Genomic DNA, 23,697 nt, shown 5'->3' on the forward strand with positions numbered 1-23,697 from the left:
GTGACAGGCATCTGGAAACATCTCAGGATGTTACCGTGTAACTTGCAGTTGCAACACCAATTCTTTGCCTTGTGCCATCCAAGGGCCCAAACAGTTCTTCCAGGTGAAACAAAAATTGACTTGCATTTCTTTCAACTTCGAAACCAAACACAGATTGGTTGCTCACTTTGCAAAACATCTATTCAATCCACAGTAGCAGTTCTGAGCTTCCAGTTGCTTTCAACTTTGATTCTCCATCCCACCCTCACTCCAATGCCTCCATATTCAGGTTTTTACATTGCTCCAAAGAAGGCCACTCAGCAAAGTCAACTTTATTCATCTTGTTCTCTTAACATTACATACTATCATGTGATAGTATATTGTGCAGATTTTTGTATTTAAGCCATTTGTATAAAAATATAATTGGCAACCTAACAGTAGTTCTTCAGATTAAAACTTTCCCACACTACAATCTTTGATTTAGCATGGAATTAAATAGCTGTCAAAAATTCTCTTTTTTGTGTAACTGTGGATAAAATTTTCCAGTCATATTTAGATTGTACACTGACAGAAAATCTAAGAAATGAACATGGTAGCTTACCAGCATAACTCTTTTCTACTGCAATAGATTCTATAATGGTTAATACAAGACAGACACCCATTAATTTGGCCCGTCATTTATTATCAGGAAGGACCAATTCTGTACCAACATCTACAGCTGACATTGTTGAGGAAATGGCTTGAAGCAGTCAGATTGGTGTCACCCAGTGTGCTAACTCAGGGAGTCACCACCCCACACCTCAATCTCTCTTCCCCCCCCCTCCCCCCCACTATGGACCTCCTCCCATACCAGACCATAAAGAATCTTTAGTAATGTTTTTTGTAATAATGTTACTCGTAAATCATAATTTCCGAACATCACTGAATGTAGCGGCAATAGTAGTGAGATAAACAACTAGCAAAATTAAAATGACACCTTTAAATTACAATATCATACACACAGCCTCAATGTATTTACATTTACATAGTTTCATGTGGTTAAAGTGAAAATTCAGTAGGAAAACAATAGAATTTGAAATAAAAATGTTTAAAATCTACATCGAAATTATGTTGATTTTAACATTAAACTTTATTATGACATGAGATAAATTAATGGATTGGAAGTCCACAATCATCTTGGTTTTGTTGATGTTGAACGCAAGGTTGTTGTCATTACACCATTCAACGAGCTGATCCATCTCCCTCCTGTACACTTCCTCATCACTGCTTGTTTCTGCCAACACCTGTGATGTCATTGGCAAATGCATATAGAAATAGACTCATAAATGAAGTAATCCCATAAAAATCAATGGGAACAAATGCACAGGCAAATATAAAACTGAAGATTTGAAAACACTATTGATGGGCAAACCTGAGGAGCTGCAGAAAGGATGCTGAAAGGGAAATTCTTCACCAACCAGAACCAAAAATTTTATTTGCTGATAATTCATCAATATTAAATTAATCCTTGAAATTCAGTTGATCAGATCACCTTAAACAGTTGGGAATGATCTGAAAACATTCATTTCTTTAAAACTGCTGAGATTCTCTAATAAACAGAATAAATTGATTGCTGGGCAATGCTTGACACAGCTGAAAAATGTCTGAATACTGCCCTCTACTGGGTGCAGGATATAGCACCGTCAAAAACCATGCCTGACCTTTTCATGGAGACTGGACTCATCATAATACAACGATGCAAGCGCAATAATTTATCTGATCGCTAGTTCTGCAAAAGGTTAGACGTACAGCAGGGTGACAAACCCTTCTGGCCCACGAGCCGGTGCCCTTGCGTTGTGCGATTACTTTTTTAAAAGCAAATCTGACATGAAGGTTGGAGGATTTGTGGATGGAGCTGAAGGTTGCAAGAGGATGCAGAGTGGGCCAGAAAAGTGGCAGATGGATTTCAATCCAGATAAGTGTGAGGTGATGCACTTTGGAAGGATTAACGAGAAGGCTGAGTGTTGGGTTTATGGTCATAACTTTCCCCTGATGGGAAGCATTTGGACTTCTGGAGATCCCGGGAAGTCGTCAGTGCATATTCAGGAAGATCAGAGCACGTGACGTGTTTCTGAACTGTATTTTTGTTTTGAAGGGCAATTGCTCCCAGCAAAGTCTCACAGTCACTTCTGATCAATGCCAAGAGCATCCACTGCAGGCCTCTCCTGCTCTTCGGGTGTCACTTCAAGCCTTGGTATGTATATTAGACAGCAATACCCCTGGCATCCAGCACCTTTGGGGATGGGAGGATGCCGGATAAGTGAATTTGCAGGTTTCTTGAGATTGCGTAATTGGGGAACGAACCTTCATATTTTTCTCCCCATTTATTTTCTGCCGTTTTTTTGGCCGCTGCTCGAGGCTACAGGTTGCTTGAATTCTGGATAACAGGGATTTTACTGTCCTTGCGCTGAGTGACCAACAAAAGGATCCATGTGATCACATATCATGAATGCACAAGATGTAAAAATCCCAATGTAAATGGTATCACAAGCTCCTCGCGCATGCGCTAACCCAAACCCTCGCGCATGCGCCGACCCAAACTCTCGCGTGTCCGCCCACCCAAACCCTCGCGCATGCGCCGACCCAAACTCTCGCGTGTCCGCCCACCCAGGCCCTGGCGCGTGCGTACTGGACACGGCGGACTCCCTGCGGCTGAAGCGGCCACAATAAAGCGAGGAGCCTTTGGCTCTTCCACACGTCCGACTTGGGCATTATATATCGACGTGGGCCCTGTCAGCTTCCAGAATTGTGCTAATTGCAACTCACCTTTGGCCTGGGTCCATCTGATTATTTACCACGACGTCCATTGATGAGTCTTGTTGAAAACAGCACCTGACAATCAGAGAGTAAACAATCGGCTGATAAAGCTGCGACACCAGACTGTCAACGCAAAGCAACGAGCCCTAGTTATTATCTCATCAAATACAGTAAATTCCAATGTAGGCCAGAGGTTACCAGCACATAGCCTTGAAAAAAATGATCCTTACCACCATTCTGGACCATTAAAGTCTGTAACCTGTGTAGTGGGGAAGGGAAAGGTCCAAAAGCAACAAAAACAAAGTCCGCCACCTTTTGGGTTTCTTCCACCATCACATCGCAGAAGGACATTCGAATGCCACCAACAGACCTGTGGCCCTTTAACGGTATCATGTTATTCAAACAACTTTGTCAACTTTGGAAGTTGGTGACGACTGGAGCGCCACTTGGATCTGCTTTGGCACCTCTGCTCTTGGTGATTTTTTATAAATGACCTGGATGCAGGACCGGAGGGATAGGTCAGTAAGTTTGCAGATGACATGAAGGTTGGAGGATTTGTGGATGGAGCTGAAGGTTGCAAGAGGATGCAGAGTGGGCCAGAAAAGTGGCAGATGGATTTCAATCCAGATAAGTGTGAGGTGATGCACTTTGGAAGGATTAACGAGAAGGCTGAGTGTTGGGTTTATCGTCATTACTTAACAGTGTGGATGAACAGAGGGATCTTGGGGTTCAAATCCGTACATCCCTCAAAGTCGTCGCACAGGTTGATAGGAGGGTTAAGAAGGCCTACGGGATGCTGGGCTTCATGAATAGGAGGATTGAATTCAGAGGTCATGTTGAAACTCGACAAATTTGTTCAGTTCTGATCACCTCATTATCGGAAGGATGTGGAAGCTGTGGAGAGGGTGCAGAGGAGATTGATCAGAATGTTGCCTCGATTGGGAAACAAGTCTTTATGAGGCAAGGTTAGCAGAGCTGGGACTTGTCTCTTTGGAGCGTAGAAGGATGAGAGGAGACTTGATAGAGATCTATAAGACTGAGAGGCATAGCCAGTGCAGAATCAGCCAGAGGACCTATGTACAAAGTTAATGTAGGTTTAGGGGAGACATCAGGGGTGAGTTTTTTTTTACACAGATAGTGTGGGTGCCTGGAATGCCTTGCCGGATGGAGATAGTGATGGAGGCTGAAACATTGGGAGCGTTTAAGAGAATCTTAGATTCATGGATGAAAGAAAAATAGAGGGTTACAGGGTAGGGAGGGTTAAGAACTTTTTTTTGGAAGGAATATATGAGTTGGCACAATATCGAGGGCCGAAGAGCCTGTATTGTGCTGTTGTGTTCTAAGAAACTCTGTTTCAAGAACACTCTCTATTTGCATTCTAAATGTGTATTGGAATACTCATTGTGCTTCTGCAGGCTGAGACAGGCAGACACACAGAGAATCCAGCACTGTTCTGGCACAATGCTTCATTACCCCCAGAATTTTTGATCCACTGCAAGCCCAATCCCATAATGTAAATACAGTAGGTTGCCGGAGTGTTGTGCAGAGAACTGCAACTCTCTTGCACTTTATGGTCTAAAATGACTGGACATTCTTTCAGTGAATATCCCAGAAGATCCTCTTTGATTATTACCACAGTCACCCCAGCACATCCAATATTTTTCATACCACCAGCAAAATGCAAGCCAAACTTGTTTACATGCACTACCTTTGAAAGAAAAGTTGAGGATATGTCACAGACCAGAATAGTTCCCTTTATGTCTGGGATAAAGGGAAATTCCACACCAGACAAAAGGAAGAAGACTGAGAAACTCTTGACCTCCTGGAAAGACAGGACTTGTATGATCCCTATTATAGGAGATACACAACATAAGTGGCTTTTAAATAAGTAAGACCACTTCTGATTGTTCTTTTAAGAAAAGAGAGGCAGCCTCATTTGTACCCGGAAGATGGCCACTTCTGTTTAAGAAATAACTCATTGTGAGGATCACAGTTCTGCAAGCCTAACAAGATTGAGGGAAACTTGTGAAAACACGTGTGAAGAATATCTCTCTGAAAGACAGCTCATCAAGAGACGTGAGATCTGAAAATATAATGTTTAAAAGTACTTCATAATTACTTCTGAACTGTGATTTAAAAGGATCCTGAAGTCAACAAGATGTTTGAAACTGGACTTTAAAATCGTCTTTTTCAGAATCAAGCTTAAATTGTAATTATTGGTTGTCCTTTGGTTCAAAGAAGCATGCTGTTGTGCAGTCATCTGTGGACATGAAGGTCACTTTGCAGTCTCAATCTGGAAGCGCAAAGTCTAGCACAATGGGGGCATTGGAAGTCCATTTTTGTAATAACTGTTGCTGCTGCTTTGTTACGCTGTTCTTGATTTCCCATCAGTTTTTTGGCAGTGCCCGTCTTCAAAATGAGTGTAGGCTTCATAGCTAACTGGACCTGTCAGCAGCCACAGCTTCTAGCTCTCTTGGCAGGATGCCACAGAAGTGTAGGGTTTCCTTCACAGCATCTTCATTGCGGTTGAGTGGATGACCTTAGGTCTCCTACCGGTCTTCACTATAGAACAGCTGGCGAGGCATACAGTGGTCGTCCATTCTGATGATGTGTTCCCACCCACTGCATCTGGGCTCTGATGATCAGGGACTTCGTGTGACCCAAAATCCCAGGTTGGAGATATGGTCTTGCCAAAAGATGTCAAAGATGGAACGGGTGGCACACATGGAATTTCTCCAGTTGTTTGATGTGACGTCAGTACAGAGACCAGGTCTCACATCCATATAGGAGGGAAGGGACAACCACAGCTCTGTAGACTTTCAGCTTTGTGGAGATGTGGATGTTGGTTTGAATGAGCACTCTGGTACGCAGCCTCCCCAGAGCCTGGCTGGCCTTGCTGATTCTGGAGTTAATTTCTTTGTCCAAAGATCCATCACTGAAGATTATGCTCCCCAAATATTTGAAGCTGTTTACTTTTGTCAGCTGGGTGTTGTCAACAGTGATTCTTGGTGCTATGGTGTTGGTGTTTGGCACGGACTGATGGAATACTTCATTCATGTTTAGTTAATGGTCAGGCCAAAGAGCTTAGCAGCGTCTGAGAATTTGTTCAGCAGAGGTGCACCAAAGAAGAGGTACAAGGACTGCCTAAAAAAAGCTCTTGGTGCCTGCCCCATTGACCACCACCAGTGGGCTGATATCGCCTCAAACCGTGCATCTTGGCGCCTCACAGTTCGGCGGGCAGCAACCTCCTTTGAAGAAGACCGCAGAGCCCACCTCACTGACAAAAGACAAAGGAGGAAAGACCCAACACCCAACCCAACCCACCAATTTTCCCCTGCAACCGCTACAACTGTGTCTGCCTGTCCCACATTGGACTTGTCAGCCACAAACGAGCCTGCAGCTGACGTGGACATTACCCCTCCATAAATCTTCATCCGCGAAGCCAAGCCAAAGAAAGAAGAGAATTGTAAATCATTACCTTTGTGCGCCAAGAACAAAAAGGATTTATTGTAGAGGCACTTTGTCCGTGTATTCAAGCAGCGAAGGTCAAAGAGCCATCCAGTTGGGATGTGATGTACATTCCCTCCTCCAGACTTTGGACAGCATGTGACAACATGCAGGTGAAGAACAGGCTGAACAAGACTGGGGCTCGTACACAGCCCTGCTTCACCCCAGCAGAAATGGCAAATCCAGTTGATGTGTCACCACTGCAGAGGACCTGTCCTGTCATTCCATCGTGGAGCAGCTGAATCATATATGCAAATTTCCTTGGGCATCTGTAATGATTCAGGATCACCCAGAGAGCCTCCCTGTTTACAGTGTCAAATGTCTTTGTCAGGTCAATTAAGACAGAGTAAAGGGACTTGTTCTGCTCGATAAACTTCTGCCAAACTTGTCTCAGGGCAAATATCATGTCAATTGGACTCTGTTCTGGCTGAAAGCCACACTGTGCCTCCAGGAGATTCCTTTCCGAGACAGTGACATGTCTGTTCAGGAGGATGCGGCAAAATTCTTGCCTGCGAAGGTCAGCAGTGAGATACCCCTGTAGTTTCCAGTTTGATTTGCTTCCCTTATTTTTGTAGAGAGTCACGACGAGGGCATCATGGAAGTTGTCAGGCATCTCCTCTGTGATCCAGATGTCTTGGAATGTCAGTAGTACATTTAGGCTTAGAGCTTTATAGGTCTTGGCAGGAATACCATCCTACCCTGTTGCTTTATTTGAATTCATTGAATTCACCTGCGAGATCGCTTTATTGATCTCATCAGTAGAGGGCGACAGGTCTAGATCATCCAGGACTGGCTGCTGAGGGAATGTTTTGTAAGATATCAGGATCAACTGTGGACGGCCTATTGAATAGGTTGTAAAAATATTCAACCCTGCTGTTTTCCATTCCTTCTTGGTCTTTGATGAGCCTCGACCTATCTGATGACAGCAAGGGGTGGGGGTGGGGGGAGGAATCCTGACTTAGAAGGACCATAAACTGACTTTATGGCACTGAAAAACTCTCTGGTGGCATGGAAATCTGCATAGCGTTCCATCTGCTGTTTTTCTCTGCCACCACTTGTCCCTCATTTCTTGCAATTCTGCTGTACTTTGGATTGCACATGTTAGAACTCATGTTTCTTTGAGACAGATGACGAGTTATTTTGCTAATCTTTGCAAAGGCCTTGTCTTGGCCCTAAGGGCTTGCTGAAATTGTCTCGTGGTTTTCTCAAACCAATCTTGATGCACTCGGGTTTTCATTCAATTACAATGGTTTTGGATTTTAACACACACATATTTGCGCATTAAGTAAGAAATGTTATGTTATTAATAGTTTAATAAAAACTATTATTTTGAATTTACCACTGTCTGGTGAATTTTCCATTGCTGTTCCTTTGATTGTACTAATAAGGTTTGTTTGTTCATAACACATAAAAGACAAGGTAAAACTTCAGAGTGGCCAAAAACAAATATACCAGTCTTCCACCAAACATCTCCATTTATCTAGAGGTTCTGGAAAATTGATTAACAAAAAAATGTTCCAGTCACCAATCTGCTTCACCAATTCAAAAGCCCTTTCATGCAGAAAGTAGCAAATCTAGCAAAGTCCATCACAGGCCCTGACCTCCCACCCACTGAAAACATCTAACATGCAGCTTCAAGAAGGCAGCTCATCACCATCACCCTGGTCACAACCTCTTCTCTCTGCTAACTTTGGACCGAGGATACATAATCCAGAGACCATCACGACTAGGTTCAAGAATAGTTTCTTTTCAATGGCTATTGGACTCCCCCCTTATTACATGGATCATAGACTGCTCTAACACCACAATTGAAATGCCATGATTTTTTTGTCTTGCACTACTGTAACTGTGAATATTATCAATCTTCATCTCTTTAATTTAGTCTTTTTTTTAAATGGTGTACCTGTTTTTCTGCAACAAGCAAGAATTTCAGTGCACAGATATATTGTTAGTATTATCTAATTACAATTTCAGTGTATACAAGTATCGAGGGTTTCTCTCAATACAGCACCCCCCCCCCCCCCCTCAATCTTCTTCCAGGTCTGGCGTGATGCACTTCTTTCAGCAAGTGCAACAAAAGGAATGGAGGACTCAGAGGTTTGTTTCCTGTAACGTTTTTGCCCTCAAGCTTGGTGTGAAGTCAGACACCTCCATCGAGGATCAAGGAGGTTTGTTAGTGTATACTCCAATGCTACCCGATATAAAGCACTCACAAGAGTCTCCTCCTTTGTGGAAAACATGATCTCATCAGCATTAAGCTGCACCAGATCAGTCTTCACGTTGCACCATATTTTGGACCAATCACAGAGATGTAACCCTCTCCCCTTGGGTATCTTGGTTTTGTTTTGCCTAGTTCTTGAAAGTCACATGTTTTTAGAGAAATCAGCAGGGCTTGTGGAAATTTATCAGCTAAGCTAATAATGCCAGACATTTCATGTCATGGGGCCCTGGGACTGCCCCAGCAGGAGTTGTAGATAGAAAGAATTAATGTCACAGGAGGAAACCATAGAAAGTTGCATTTCTCTTTGAATCAAAAGTATTAAGAGTTTTGGATGGACCCATTTGGAGAAACCGGCAAATTTTCCAAAGTGAACCACACAGTCTTCATTATTAATTAAGCTTTTATTACACGAGACCCTGACTTAAACATCAGTCTCCTCTTTTTTTGCAAAAATAGCTCAATGTACATCACAGCACGACTGAGCTTTCAGGAAATGAGATAGTAAACAATGAGAAAATATTTGATTTTTCTTTAAATGGACCTTGAACTGAGAACGAGGTTGGATGATAATAAAGACTTTAAAAAAAAAGCAATACATTTCTGCCTGATACGGAACATTTAAATGTTCCGTACATCTTCAAAAATGACAAGATTTTTAAATCCACTTTATTTGGAAAATGTTTATGAATTTTACGTTGGGGATTCCCTATGGAATTGCTCATAGACCATTCTTCTTTCTGACAAATACTGTCCATTTAAGGTTTACTGCAAACAGACAGATCCAAGTGAATTTACTGGTTAAGATCAAAAATTAGATCTGTTCTAAAATATCATTCTCCAGATTATGATCCATAACAAAAAAGGTGTGCCATTTTCACAGACTTGATTTTATCAAAAAGAATTTAATATTTTAAACTGCTGTGGACACACATTAGTTGAATTAGTAATCAATTTAAAACTAACAGGTTTCTCATGGCATTACTCTCCCCAAGTCAAACACTTTGTCATGTTATAAATCAACAATTGTTTACCGTGCATTACATAGTGTATCTTCAATGATTAGATTGTTCTCCAGCTAAAACAGATGATGGAGGTAAAATAGTTTAATAATTTGACCATGCTGGAACGGTTTATTGAAATCCACAATGCCAATTTTAAAACTATTCTTTTTTTAATGATAAGTCAATGACCAAAAGCAATTCATTTCAAGTGAGCTAGCGAGTCATGAAAAATTAATCAAATAGTTATCACACAATTTTAAAATGAGCTCAAATTTCAAAATAGCAAACTGGAATTGTTTAATTTTTCCAATGTTTTTCAGGATTTAGATGAAACACAAAGATCTATGGAGAATATTATGATTCAGCAAACTAGCACCATCGAGGATAACTTTGAACCCAATGAGAATTTACTTCAAGATCTGTTTGAGGTGAAAATACTGACTCAGGTAAAATCTTCAAATCATGACAAAGTAATCATCCATCTTGCTGGATAATTTGTGGCCTTTCGTGATGCGCACCGTCACTAATTAGCCTGATAAGAGAAACTCCCTGTCGGGCGCCATCGCCACCTGCCCTCCCAGTTGGAACCCTCTGTGAAGCCTATGAACATGGCAAAGAGAGCTGCAGAGTCCCCTTTGGGTAGAAAAGGAGATTCAGAAAAGGAAGAGTTTTTCATTATCAATTGTGCAGAAGGTGGGAGTTATTGTGGAAGCTTGATAATGGCGTATTTGTGCGTCGTCTAACAGAAGATATATGATTTGAGGAAACAAAAATAACAGATGTTGAAGTTTAACAGTGAGAGTGATGTCCACCGACACGGCATAGGGCAAAAAGAACCAAAGATATAGACCAAGTGCTTACTGAGTGGATGCGAGAACAAAAAAGTGAACGCATGCCACTGACTGGTCTGCTTGTAATGAAACCAGCTTGAAAATTCCACAAAGAACTGAACCTTGAGGATGAATGTGAAAATTCACTTGGTTGGCTGCAAAAATTGAACAAGTGCCACGGAATAAAATATCTTAAAATCTGTGGTGAAAAAGCTGCAGATTATGGAACATTATATAGATGAATTTACCTAAATGATACATGATCAAAACCTTAGCCCAAAGCAAATTTACAATGCAGATGAAACAGCTGGCGTTACCTTCCAAGAAAGACATTAACAACCACTGATGAAAAAGCACCATCAGGTTTCAAGGATGCTAAGGACAGGGTGACTGTTCTTGGGTGTGCAAATGCTGCAGGCACACACAGGTTAAGGCAGTGGTTCTCAATCTTTTTCTTCCCACTCACATACCACTTTAAGTGTTCCCTATGTTGTAGGTGCTCTGTGATGAGTAAGGGATTGCTTAAGATGGTATGTGGGTGGAAATAAAAAGTTTGAAAACCATTATTTTTAATCATCCCTAATTGTCTCATTATGTGCACAGTTTCATAACTCCAAAGGAAATAAGCCAATGACAATTTTTCTCAAGCAAAATATTTCAGTGCCAATTGGGTCTAGAGCAGTGATTCTTAACCTTTCCTTCCCACTCACATCCCACCTTAAGTTATCCCTTACTAATCACTGAGCACTTATGGCATAGGGAATACTTAAAGTGGTGTGGGAGTGGAAAGAAAAAGATTGAGTACCACTGGGTTAAAGTTAGCAGCGTTTGGAAGAAGCCAACATTCTCGCTGCTTTAAGGTGTTACAAGGTTAACTCTGCATTATTATGCCAATAGGAAAGCATACATTTCGTGAGAAATTTTTACTGATTGCTTCAATAACCACTTCGTACTAACTGCACATGCACATGATAGAGGCTGGCCTGGAAGAAAACTGAAAAGTTTTATTGCTCCTGGACGATTGCTCTGCACATCCCCCTGCTGAAGTTCTTGTGAGAAATAATGTGTTCGGCATTTACCTTCCCCCTAATGTTACATCGTTAATACCGCCTTGAGACCAAGGAATTTTATGCTCAATGAAGAGCAACTACAAGGACATTTTTTCTGTGCGCTTGATGCAGTCAACAGAGGTATATGATTACAGACTTCTTGAAAACTTTCAGACTAAAGGATGGAATTTATACACGTTAATACATGGAGAAATCTAATTAAAGCAACATTAAAACATGCTTGGCATAGACTTTGGCCGTCAACAACGTTCGATGAAAGTGAGCCTACAGGTGAAAGACTTTGAAGGTTTTCATGTCAGTCATGAGAGAAGGATGATTGCTAACCTCTGCCTATGCCAGTGTGTTGCAGCAGAAAATGTAAACCCATCAGAGGCAGGTGACATTGAAGAAATGCTGAAGATTGACAATGATGCACTCCCGTTGTGTTTTCCTTGAGTGATGGGGAAATTGATGAAATGGTGTGACACACGGATAAGCATGAGGAGAGTAATGAGGGGGACGAAGACATGCCCATTGATGATATGGTTAAAAAATGTGAGATCAGTTAATTGGTGAAATGGAACTAGGTTCATTTATCAGTGAACATGGGATTATGACTTTTTCCAGTTCAAGAGAGACTGCTTAGACAGAAACCACTTAATGAAACACATGACACTGGAAGAAGAGTTAATTCTGACGCAATGTTTGAGCTGTTAAGTGGGTTTACTGCATTTGCACCGTTTGAGATATCTGCGATGTCTGAGCCAGTTTTATTTTGAAGTTTTACTTTAAAAGACAAAACTTGCAAGTGATATTATGGTTTTTTTTTATTTAAACCTCTGCACCCCCTGTTTAGTGAGATTTTGAAACTTTGCATTTGCTTAGAGGGACCACCATTTTAAAACGATTCTGAAAGATTCTGAACGACAGCAGAAAAGTTAGTCACCTGTATACTGTTCCAGCCTGGTCAAATATTTATTAAACTACTTTACCTCCATCTGTTTTAGCTTGAGAACAATCTAATCAAAGAGAGAATTCAAGAAAAGGCTACACCAAAGTAGTTTTCAGTAGCTACACAATAAATCAATGGCAAGTTTAAATCTCAGAGAAAGTGAATAGAATATAAAACTGTAATCTTGTTGACAAGAATGTAAAGTGCATAACCTAGTTTAATACAAGTCTTATCTACTTAAAAAAATAGATATTCCTTCAGTGTTAATTGGCCACTTTTATAATCACCTGAACATGCAAAATATTTTCACACAGATCATATACATTTTTTAAATATCAGAATATCCTGCAAATGCCACAAAGTGCACTTTAAGAACCTCAGAATGCAATGTCATGGATAAATGGAGTCTAACTTGTGTTAGCCCTTGTTCTTAATCTTCATGAGACCTCAAGCTGTGATGCAACATCTGCACAAATGCAAGTGCTAAAGCAGCTCTTGTTCATCATCTTCTGAGCCTGATGGTCCTTGACGCACTTCCTCGTACCATTTGTTGGTTAATGTTTTCATCTGTATTCTCCCATGATGGAGGTCCTAAAAAATTTAAGTAAAAGTCTAAGAAGAGGAAAACAGCATTCTATGTGTCTCTTTATAAACTTTGAATGAGTCTTGTTGCTAAGTGTTCCTGTCATTGTGATTTACAATTTATTATTATTAAAAAATAACATCTACTGTATTTGGATTTTTCTATATTTATGGTGAATTTATAAGGCAAGGGCACAATTGTATGAAAATGCACATTTTCCTCATTTAAATATGATACTACCTGACCATTAGCCTAAATATTTTATTTTTGCTGTTCACTCAAATGAACTTTGGAAAATATACTAAATTTTCCCTTCGAGCATCTACTTAATAGTTGATGACATCAACTTGCTACCCAAAAGTTTAAACGTGCAAATAACCACATGGGATTTGTGTGTGGAATTTTTGTGGCAACTGAAAAATGCAAAACAAGAATATGTCCTCCATTAAACATTGCCACAGAAGCATAGTAACTAAAATAACCTTATTCAAATAATCTTTCTTACAAAACTTAAATGTTCATTTTGGATCTCCCCTGCACAAAGCGACGCCATTTCTGATATTCCATGCTTTTTAAGAAATGTATGAATCCTATCCCCAAGAACCTTCCTCAATCATTTTACTACCACTGATGTAAAGTTCACCAGTTATAAATTCAATTCATTGATGTGCTAGAATGAGATAAGGAGGCCATAATGGATACAAAATTTCTCATAAGGTTCAAAAGGGATGTGATTTCACAGAGATATTAAAATGAGATGATTATAATTTAACCATACTGAGTTAATGATACAAATACAGGAATGTTGCTTCAGAATAAAAAAATAGATACAAGCATTAATGATCCTCATTAATTTACTAGGTTATGATGCAAGATATTATTATTTTTAACCTCCTGCAGGTTTAAAAAAGATATAGATACAGTAAACTTAATGTTGATAGGACCTACGATATATGCAAAGAAATACCGTAGCTTATTTCAATGTAAAATTAAAATGGCCAACCTCAGGAGTGAGTCTTCGTGTGAAGAACGGGTTAAAATATTTAGCGTCCAACCACATGAAACCTTTAAGGTCATGTCGTTTGATGTACTGGGCCTCATACTCCTCCTCTGTTAATTCTGATAAATGCTCAGATTCTATGGTGTTACCCTGGAAACAACAGAAACCAACGAGAATGACCAATCTTGGAAAACAGCAATACTATTTTCATTTCCAAATTGTATTATTTTTGAGTTAAATTTATGTAAAAAAAATACTGAATTCTGATAATTTCAGAAATTAGTTCATTCCAAATAGCCAAGGAAATTTTGAATTCCACATAGTTGCAAGCCTCACACATATAGCACTCACCATGATGTTTAGGACAAAGACACATTTTTCCTTTATTTGCCCACATGCTCCAGTTTAAATTTGTAATCAATCAATTCACAATTAACGTGCACATTCCAGATTTTATTCAAGCTTATTTGTATACATTTTGGACCATGTAGAAATTACAGCACTTTTTATACATCCATTCCTCATTTCAAGGCACCATCATATTTGGGACATAGGGTTACGGTTAAGGGTTAGGGTTAGGGTTTGGGTTTGGGTTTGGGTTAGGGTTAGGGCATATTAGTCATGTTGAGCATTCTGTTGCATATCCAGTGCATGGAATGACTGCTTGAAGTCTGATTCATCAACATCACCAGGTACTGAGCATCTTCTCTGGTGATGCTCTGCCAGGCCTCAAATGTAGTCAGCTTCAGCTCTTGCTTGTTCCTGCAGGTTTCTCTTCAGCATATGGAACGCACGCTCAATTGGATTTAGATCAAGTGACTGACTTGGCCATTCAAGGATTTTCCAGTTTTTACGCTTTGAAAATTTCCTTTGTTGCTTTAGCAGTATGTTTGGGATCATTGTCTTGCTGTAGGATGAAGCACCGACCAATTAATTTGATCTTGAGCAGATGTTTCTATACACTTCAGAATTCATTTTGCTACTGCCATCAGCATTTACATCATCAATGAAGATCAGTGCGTCAGTCCTAGCTGTACATGCCCAGGCCATAACACCCTCACCACCATATTTCACAGGTGAGGTGGGATGCTTTGGATCTTAGGCAGTTCCTTTATATCTCCACACTTTGCCCTCTGATACAGGTTAATCTTGGTCTCATCTGTCCACAAGACTTTTTTTTCCAGAATTCTGCAGGCTCTTTTAAATACTTCTTGGCAAACTGTAATCTGGCCATCCTGTTTCTGTGCTAACTAGTGGTTTGCATCTTGCAGCATAGCCTCTATATTTCTATTCATGAAGTCTTCTGCAGACAGGAGTCATAAGTCATTGACACATCCACACCTGCCTCCTGAAAAGTGTTTCTGATCTGTCGGACAAGCATTTGGGGATTTCTTCTTTATGATGAGAATTCTTCTGTCATCAGTAATGGAGTCTTCCTTGGGCTACCAGTCCCTTTGTGATTACTGAACTCACCAGTACACTCTTTCTTCTTAATGATGTTCTGAACAGTTGATTTTGGTAATTCTAAGGTTTGGGTGATGTCTCGGACTGTTTTATTCTTGTTTTTCAGCCTCGTAATGGGTTCTTTGACTTTCATTGGCGCCACTCTGGTCGTCAGGTTGAAAAATGATAATTACAAACTCCAAAGGTGATTAAAAGCTTAGAAGCAGCCTAGCTCTCTTATCCCTGCACCAATGAAGCAATTAAACATTCCCGAGTAATCACAAACACATATAAAGCTAAAGGTCCCAAACATTATGGTGCCTTGAAATGGGGGAACAATGTATAAAAACTGCTGTAGTTTCTACATGGTCAAATCAAAAATATATACAAATAACCTTGAATAAAATCTGGAATGTACACTTTAATCCCATGTGAATTGTTTGATTACAATTTTAAAACTGTGGAGCACAGGGGCAAATAAAGGAACAAAGTGTCTTTATCCCAAACAATATGGAGGGCACTGTACGTGTTCATGTACATTTTTATTAACTGTGCTCTTCTATTTGACCTTGGGCTGCCTCTAGCTTTCTGATCAAGGATTCCATCTCAAGACAGTGAGCACCATGGGATAGAAAGAGAAATAAGGCCATTCAAATACCATTTTTTCAGTTTTGCTGAGTGTAATATCTTTCTTATTTCTTCGACGGGTTTTGGGATCCTCAATATCCATCAGTCTGATCAGAGGCATTGTCCCGCCACCCAAAACCAGGATTGTGAAAAGCACAATGATTATGGTGGTTGTTCCAATCAACTGGCGCTTTGCGATTGGCTCCATCTCCAAATGCAGACTCAAAGCATAAGGAATGGCGCCACGAAGACCTAATAGGTTAAGAAAAAGTAAATTAAACACAAGTTTTTACACAGGAATCAAATCAGTGGTTACTGTATCTTTCAATTTTAAATGGAACTATTCAGAACAAATGAGAAATTAATCAGAATGGGAAAAAGGAGAACTTTACTTTGGCTTGAAAATTTTAGAACTTGAAAATTGCAATACAAACCCACACGAGTTCAAGTTTAGAAAATGCTCACATTAAAATCTTTGTCGAGAGTTATCAATATATAATGTACTTAATTAAGGTCTAATTGTTTGCTTTTGTTTCCACTTATATTGAAATCCAAGAATCAGCAAAATTGTGTTATTGGTGGGACATCTGAAGTTTACATAAGTAATGGTAAATTAACTGGGACTGGACCGGGGTTCGAGTCCCACGCTGTCTGTAAGAGGTTTGTATGTTCTCCGTGTCTATGTGGGTTTTATCTGGGGGCTCTGGTTTCCTCCCACCGTTCCAAACACACCAGAGGTGTAGGATAAACGGTCAAAATTGGGTGACACAGACCTGTGGACCAAAATGGCCTATTACTATGTTGTATGTATGTTTAAATTAATAGATGAAGTAATTCCACTCATCACAGGAAAGGATGAGTGTGGAATTTATACAGTACATCTTTCAACACATCATTGAATCCCAGAGCACTTTTCAATCATTTAGAAACATAGAAGATAGGAGCAGGACTAGGTCATCCAGCCCTTCGAGCCTGCTCAGCCATTCAATGAGATCATGGCTGATCTTAAAGTTCAGTACCCCATCCCTGCCTTCTCTCCGTAACCCCTAATTCCCTTATACTGAATAAATAGATCTAATTCCCTCTTAAATATATTCAATGAACCTGCCTCTACTGCCCTCTGTGGCAATGAATTCCACAGATTCACCACCCTCTGGGTAAATACTTATGAAAATTACTTAGATGTATCACAAGAAATACTAAAAATATTGGCACAGTCCCACTCATGGCAGTGAAGTAACTGCCCAAGAATTGTTTTAAAATGTTTAGGTTGAGGGATAAATGTACTTTGACAGCATTCCCGAACCGCTGTGGAATTTCTATTCCTCTTCTTAGAGTGCCAGGGAATCTTTCATGTTTACCCCACAGATAATCCAAAATAAAACACTTCCAACACTGTACAATGCATTAAGATATCTGGCGAGATTACCTGCTCAATTCTCTGGAGTGGACCTTGAATCCACAAAAAGCATTAATTTCAAACTGTCTGGTCTGATGAATTGCGCCCCCACCCACCCCAGGTGCTCATTCAAGACCTGATATTAATGAGTGTAGCTAAGCCATTTTAACTGCATTTTATTTGTAAGGTGAATAGGTAGAAGAACTATTCTTCTCAATCTGTTTCTTCTCTTCATTTAAAAACTTTCTCATACCCATTCAATTTGTCATGAATTTGGTTATCCTTCTTAATATTACCTCAATCTTTGTCCAAATGTATTTCTGTGAAACACCCCAAGATATTATATAAATGGCCTGAAACATTAATTTTGTGATCAATCTTGCTACTGTTTAGCGTAATAAAGCAAAAATGTTTGGAACTGACACTTTTCATAAGAACATCACCTATTCCTGCTCTTACGTTCTTGGATAAACATTCTAGCACTATCAAGCCATCTGCATCTGATGCTTCATGTTTGTATACTCTCCCTGTGTGCCTTAATACTCCAACAACACAGCAAAATCCCCATTATATGGAATTCAATCAACCTGAATCTCAAACAACCAGCAAAAAAAGGAAATAAATAACATTTCAAATAAACAGGACTAGGTGGATGGAAAAGGTGAGACATTGTTTGACATTTGCAGATTTTCCTTGATGAACAGCAATGTCCCTCAGTGAGCACCCATTCATTTCGCAGTCACCACTTGCATGGAGGTGAGTCGGGTTGTCAGTGTGAGGAAGGTGCATGGTGGGCCTGACCAGGAAATTTGTGTGGAGGTGAGTGGGGTTGCCAGTTTAACCAGGACATTAGCATGGAGATGAGTCAGATTGCCAGCGGTCAGAAGGTGCACCAAGAGCCTGACTGGGAAACTTGAGTGGAGGTGAGTCAAGTTGTCAGAACAAGGAAGGTGGGAAAGTTTCAATAAAGTTGCGTTGGAATGAAATGGCAGCACCCAGGATGAAGAGCCAGCTAATGTTGCTCGCAGCTGGGGAAACTCTTCCAAAGTGCCTTTCTATTTGTGCCCAGTAAGAGTCTTTATTAATATTATGTATGCTAGTAAGGCTTTATCTGTAAACTTGTGGACGGGTTCATTATGACGACGGCACAGTTAGCACGACCCTGTTACAGTGCTAGCGACTGGGGTTCGAATTTAAATTTTGTATGTTACAGGAATTACTTAACTTTACATAATTAAAGACGACATGCTGATTTTTTTTCAAATTACTTGACATTTTGCACTGTCTTTTGTCTTTTAAACAATGTATTGTTAATGCAGGTGCATTAGCTAGGCATTGGAAGAGTAAGTCTCAGTCAACTGGAAAATTTGCATATCCATCACCCGTGATCCCTCTGTGTTATATTTCAATTTTAATTAAAAATAATTTTGAAATCTACTTACCACTAAACCACATAACAAACATCATTTTAGGTGTAATTTTATGATCTCGAAAGAAGTTCAGAAGGAAGGAGAGGGGAAATATATTTACTGCTCGGCCAAATAAGACAAGAACCTGTAAATCAAATTTTTCATGGTGAAATTAACTATGGATAAGGAACAGTATTCTTTGCAAAAAAAAATAGTTCAATTCATTACCAAAATAGCTTTTGCATCCATTACAAAATTGATTAGTTTTGTTTTGGCACTTACAACTTTCTAATCAAAGTTTTAATTAAAGATCAAATAATGTTTAGTTTTGCAGTAGCAAGGACAGTTTTCCTTTATCCTAGATACACCAATTGGTAGGTTAATTAGCCCTGGTTCATCAATTATAGAATCTGGACCAACTGATGGGGAGTGGGAGAATAAAATGGGTATTTGCAACTTTATAAGTGCAGGATCTGCTCATAAATATAAAGAATCATGAATGGTTAATCTCACATGATTGAAATTGTTGCTTTCTTATAAAGAACCTGCAGTCCTGAACCATACTCATAGCGGGTGAATTTATGTTTCATCTAAAAGACATAGTATCCCTTCACTTCAATGCCATCAAAAATTGTGACCAATCTCTGAGGAATTTGAATTGCCATGCATGAGCACAGCTTGTGAATTAAACAACAATATTTGTAAAAAAAAGGAGTGATGTCTTGATTTGTGCACAGATCTGACAAATTGAAAGACTTGTTCATTCTGTCTTTAATTGACAGAGGGAAGTGAAGAGAGAATGTTTATTTAGAACCTAATGCTGCAGTGGAAAGTTGAGGGCACCGAGTGAAACAAGTCCAAATCGAATGTGCATCTTGAAATAGATTTGGGAGGAGACAATAAAGACATTAAATGCATCATGTTGAAAATCTGAAAATAGAATGTGCAAAATATTTAATGATGACAAATATTACAACCTTGCTCAAATAAAATAAAACAATAAGCCAGGTCATAGGTTTCTTCAATTATTTTAAAACTAAACACAGATGTTGAAAGGTAAGTGAATATTTAACAAGATCATTTGATTAAACATTTTTTAGAGTATCATATAAAAAATATAGGTCATATAATATTTATGGCACAATCATTTTGTGTCGATCCGATCAAGCAAATTGGTTCTTCTCACAAATGGATCAGATTGCAAAGACACTTCTCTTTTACTCTGAATTACTCAGATTTCTTTATTTACCCTGCCTTTATAATATTTTGACAATCACATTGGACAACAATTTTTTTCAAAAGGGTTACTTCCTGAAAAAAAGTTGATGAGCATCATAGCCAACTACAAGCTGAACACAAAGATAGTTTCAGATTTGCTGCATCAAGTAGGAAGGAGAAAAAACAATAAATTAACTTTTATTGAACTTAGCATGTTTAATCATATTTGATGCTGACACATTATGTTAGTTCAACTGACTTAAAAATGTTTTGCTGGTAGGAAAGCAGTTTTCATACAAGACAGAAACATTTGTACCTGGTGATAGCAAACCCTATCCTTGCAATATTGAACCAAGTAGTTCTGCTTTGGTTTTGACAAACCCAAGTCCCTGAATAGGTCATTTAATTCTGGCTGTGTTATCAGATGAGGATAACCAGGCATAAATGGTTCAACATCTGGATCAGTACCATTTTTCCACATCTGGTTCATGCATTGTGGCATCTTCATCTGCCTCATCTAGGCTCCACGTCTCTGGTGGCTTCCAAATAGCAAACTGTTGCATTGCGGCACTGGTCTCATGGCTGAAGGCAGATTGGGGTATCTTACAGAATGGCTTGCAATAGGAAAATTTTAAGGTGATTTTTGTGATCAGCAACCTAAATTTCACCTAAAATACACCCCAAAGTGTTCAGGAAGCAAAACCTTCATTGTCGAGTGCAATCCATTCTGTTCCAGTAAAACATCAAATAATTTCGTGAATAAGAAATTGTACTAAAATTAAGATTATTTTATCAAAAAGGGATATAAATATGATATACTCACAATGCACCAGATAACAAAGGAGATCTCAAATCTGTGAGGAAAACTGAATATTGCCAGCCCAATATAAGCAAAAACACAAGTTTCTGTAAAAACAAAGACTGGTTTTAGGACAATATAAAAAAGGATCCAAACATTAAGTTGGAGGCAATGAAATGCTCTTATGAATACAGTATACTTAATTTTTAACCATCTAATATCCAGTTCTATATCCACAAACCAGACAAATTAGTTTCTATAAATCTAGTTCTTAAAATCCAGATACATAATTTTTATACTTAAACTTTTTAATCCCAGGGAATAAAAGGATAATTTATGTAGCTCTCCTTGTGTCTTAACCTTGGAGCTTGAGAATCACACTGGTAAGTGTGCCCTGTGCTCCTCCATTATATGCAAAATGGTCAATGACTTGCAATGAAACAAAATTAATTAGACATTACAAACGTAAAATGACATTGTCATATTTGTTCCAGAAACTCTAGGACACCTATGGAAACTTAAATTTGAAATTTTGCACAATTTTATGATTTCCCATAAATTATGATTTAAAACTTTTAAAAAAAAATCATGGAAGTTAATGGGAAAGAAGAATTTTATTGGTAACAATACAAATCTCAGAATTTACAATCTACGTTTTAGTTTAGAATATATAGGAAAATCACTGCACATTGCTTAGGTATGCATTTTCGTGTGGCAAATGAGAATTTTCGGTCACTTCAAATTGCCAAACTTCCTCCACTATGGAGAATGGCCATCAGAGCTTCAAATAAGCAGTCAATCAAAAACTAGACTGGGTTTGTTCATTTAAGACTTCAAATTATTATCCACTTTATAAAAGCATCTCAAAAGATGAGCATGGGCAGCACCAATGGATTAGGATTGTGGACCATCGCTTTGAAGCTCAATGACTACACTTTCATTATTTGTAAAACCATTCCTATCACCACAGGTAGTCCCTGACTTATGATCGTAATCGGAACAGAGGGATCAGTCACATCTTGGAATAGAGGAAGTTGGAATTTTGCCCGTGTGTGTGGAATACCAGTCTTAAAGCAAACTCTTTCATCAAATCTTTTTTCATCTTAGATTTTTATTGTATTTGACCAACTGCAAGAGGGATATAATATTGGAGTTCGGTTGTCGCGAGTATGAGAGTTAAATGGCCTGACGATATTAAGTCTCACACGTACGTGAACCCACCGTGCATGCACACAGGAATCAACATGGCCTCGCCCAGCCTATGGACCCCGGGATGCTTATTAATAAGGCAAGTACACACATTTTGGCTCTTACATCCCTGTATCCCTATTATAGTTTGTCAAATACAACATAAACAGCATATATTTTATATTTTTTCCGATATATTGAAATAAACTTGGTTGTATGTGTGGATGGACGCAAGTCAAGTATGTCATAAGTCAGGGAGTACCTGTACTATCACTTTTGCAAATCAACTACATCTTTCTTTGAGAATTTTGAATGATATGCTGTCATTTTCCAAATTATACTAACCCTAAATGTTAATTCACTTTTCATGTTAGTTCTTTGACCTGAAACATTAACTGCATAGAAAGGCTGTTAATCTATTTCAGCACTTTTATTTTATTTTAGGTTTGCAGTATCTGGAACTTTGTTTTTCAAATTCAGGTTGTTTGTAATTTAAAAAGCTACACCCACGAAGAGTACATACCGCACATAAAGGCAACTGTTCGCAATGTCTGCTGCATAAGGATTTGAGTCACTGGGGAAAGGTTATGGTGAGCATAGTGTGACATTACTATGCCAGAAAACAGAATAGCCATGATTCCTGTAAAAAAAAGAGCAAATAAATGTTTGACATAGGAAGCTGTATGCATTAGTAACACTCTAAAATGACAGTCACTCAAGGTGGGGCAGGAATGGAATGATACATGTGGAGGAGAACATAACATTGCATCGATCAGATCCAATTATTCAGTTGTTGTGGCTGAGTGAAAAACAGTACAGGCACTCTTTCACTGGGATTTCATCACTGGGTATTTTGACAGGGCCCGAAATTAACGTCAATTGAGATCTCAAGGGATTTTCTGATTCGGAATGGTGACTTGAAGAGTTTGACATACCACTTCTATGCATTACCATTCCCACTAAATGCCAATCTGATCAGTATTGTTACACATCATTCTCAGCAATGTGGCATAATGCTGAGAGGCCCACAATTCTGAAAAAAACCCACACACGATGCTGGAGAAGCTCAGCAGGTCAAACCGTGTCCTTTATGCAGCGACGGTAAAGATACAGAACCGACGTTTCGGGCTTGAGTCCTTCAAAGTAGGAGAAAATGCCAGCATGCATCTGAACAACAGAGTGGCAGGGGGAGGGGGGAGTGGCAAAGGCAGGAGATGATAGGTGGAGAAAGGAGGGAGTAGACAGCAGGAATGAGGGGGAGGGGGATGACTGGGTGGTTAGAGGAACTGGAAAGACAGGAAAAGGGGAGGGGAAAAGAAAAGGCAAGCAGGTTTAGTGGAAGGCAGTGAAGTCAATGTTAATGCCATCTGGCTGGAGGGTGCCCAGATGGAAAACAAGGTGTTCAGTGGCCCGCAATGCTGAGCAGTTATCCACACAGATCACATTCATAAACAACATCTGGCCATGCAGACTGGAGCTATTTAGAGGAGAATGTCTCTTCTCTTTGGCTTGGCTTCGCAGACGAAGATTAATGGAGGGGTATGTCCACGTCTGCTGCAGGCTCATTGGTGACTGACAAGTCCGATGCGGGACAGGCAGGCACGGTTGCAGCGGTTGCAGGGGAAAATTGGTGGGTTGGGTGTTGGGTTTTTCCTCCTTTGTCTTTTGTCAGTGAGGTGGGCTCTGCAGTCTTCTT

General features: G+C 39.4%; 1 protein-coding gene and 1 long non-coding RNA gene across 2 annotated transcripts in view; both read right to left on the reverse strand.

Annotated features, from left to right (window-relative positions):
- Window positions 1-828: 828 nt before the first annotated feature.
- LOC138737405 (uncharacterized) lies at window positions 829-6,434 on the reverse strand. The gene is made up of 3 exons (XR_011340886.1): window positions 6,254-6,434; window positions 2,785-2,850; window positions 829-1,262 (listed from the first exon to the last, which is right to left on the reverse strand). It is a non-coding gene; the product is annotated as an uncharacterized lncRNA (long non-coding RNA).
- Window positions 6,435-8,885: 2,451 nt separating this feature from the next.
- slc9a8 (solute carrier family 9 member 8) overlaps window positions 8,886-23,697 on the reverse strand; it is a 46,173-nt gene continuing 31,361 nt past the window's right edge. The window contains exons 11-16 of the mRNA XM_069883678.1: window positions 22,525-22,641; window positions 20,838-20,920; window positions 18,830-18,941; window positions 16,020-16,240; window positions 13,922-14,068; window positions 8,886-12,926 (exon numbers count right to left, since the gene is read on the reverse strand). Of these exons, the coding sequence (XP_069739779.1) occupies window positions 12,819-12,926; window positions 13,922-14,068; window positions 16,020-16,240; window positions 18,830-18,941; window positions 20,838-20,920; window positions 22,525-22,641 (788 nt within the window). The 3' untranslated portion in view covers window positions 8,886-12,818. The remainder of the gene's footprint in view (window positions 12,927-13,921; window positions 14,069-16,019; window positions 16,241-18,829; window positions 18,942-20,837; window positions 20,921-22,524; window positions 22,642-23,697) is intronic.

This window comes from Narcine bancroftii, chromosome 6, assembly GCF_036971445.1.
Source record: "Narcine bancroftii isolate sNarBan1 chromosome 6, sNarBan1.hap1, whole genome shotgun sequence".
Lineage (NCBI taxonomy): Eukaryota > Metazoa > Chordata > Chondrichthyes > Torpediniformes > Narcinidae > Narcine > Narcine bancroftii.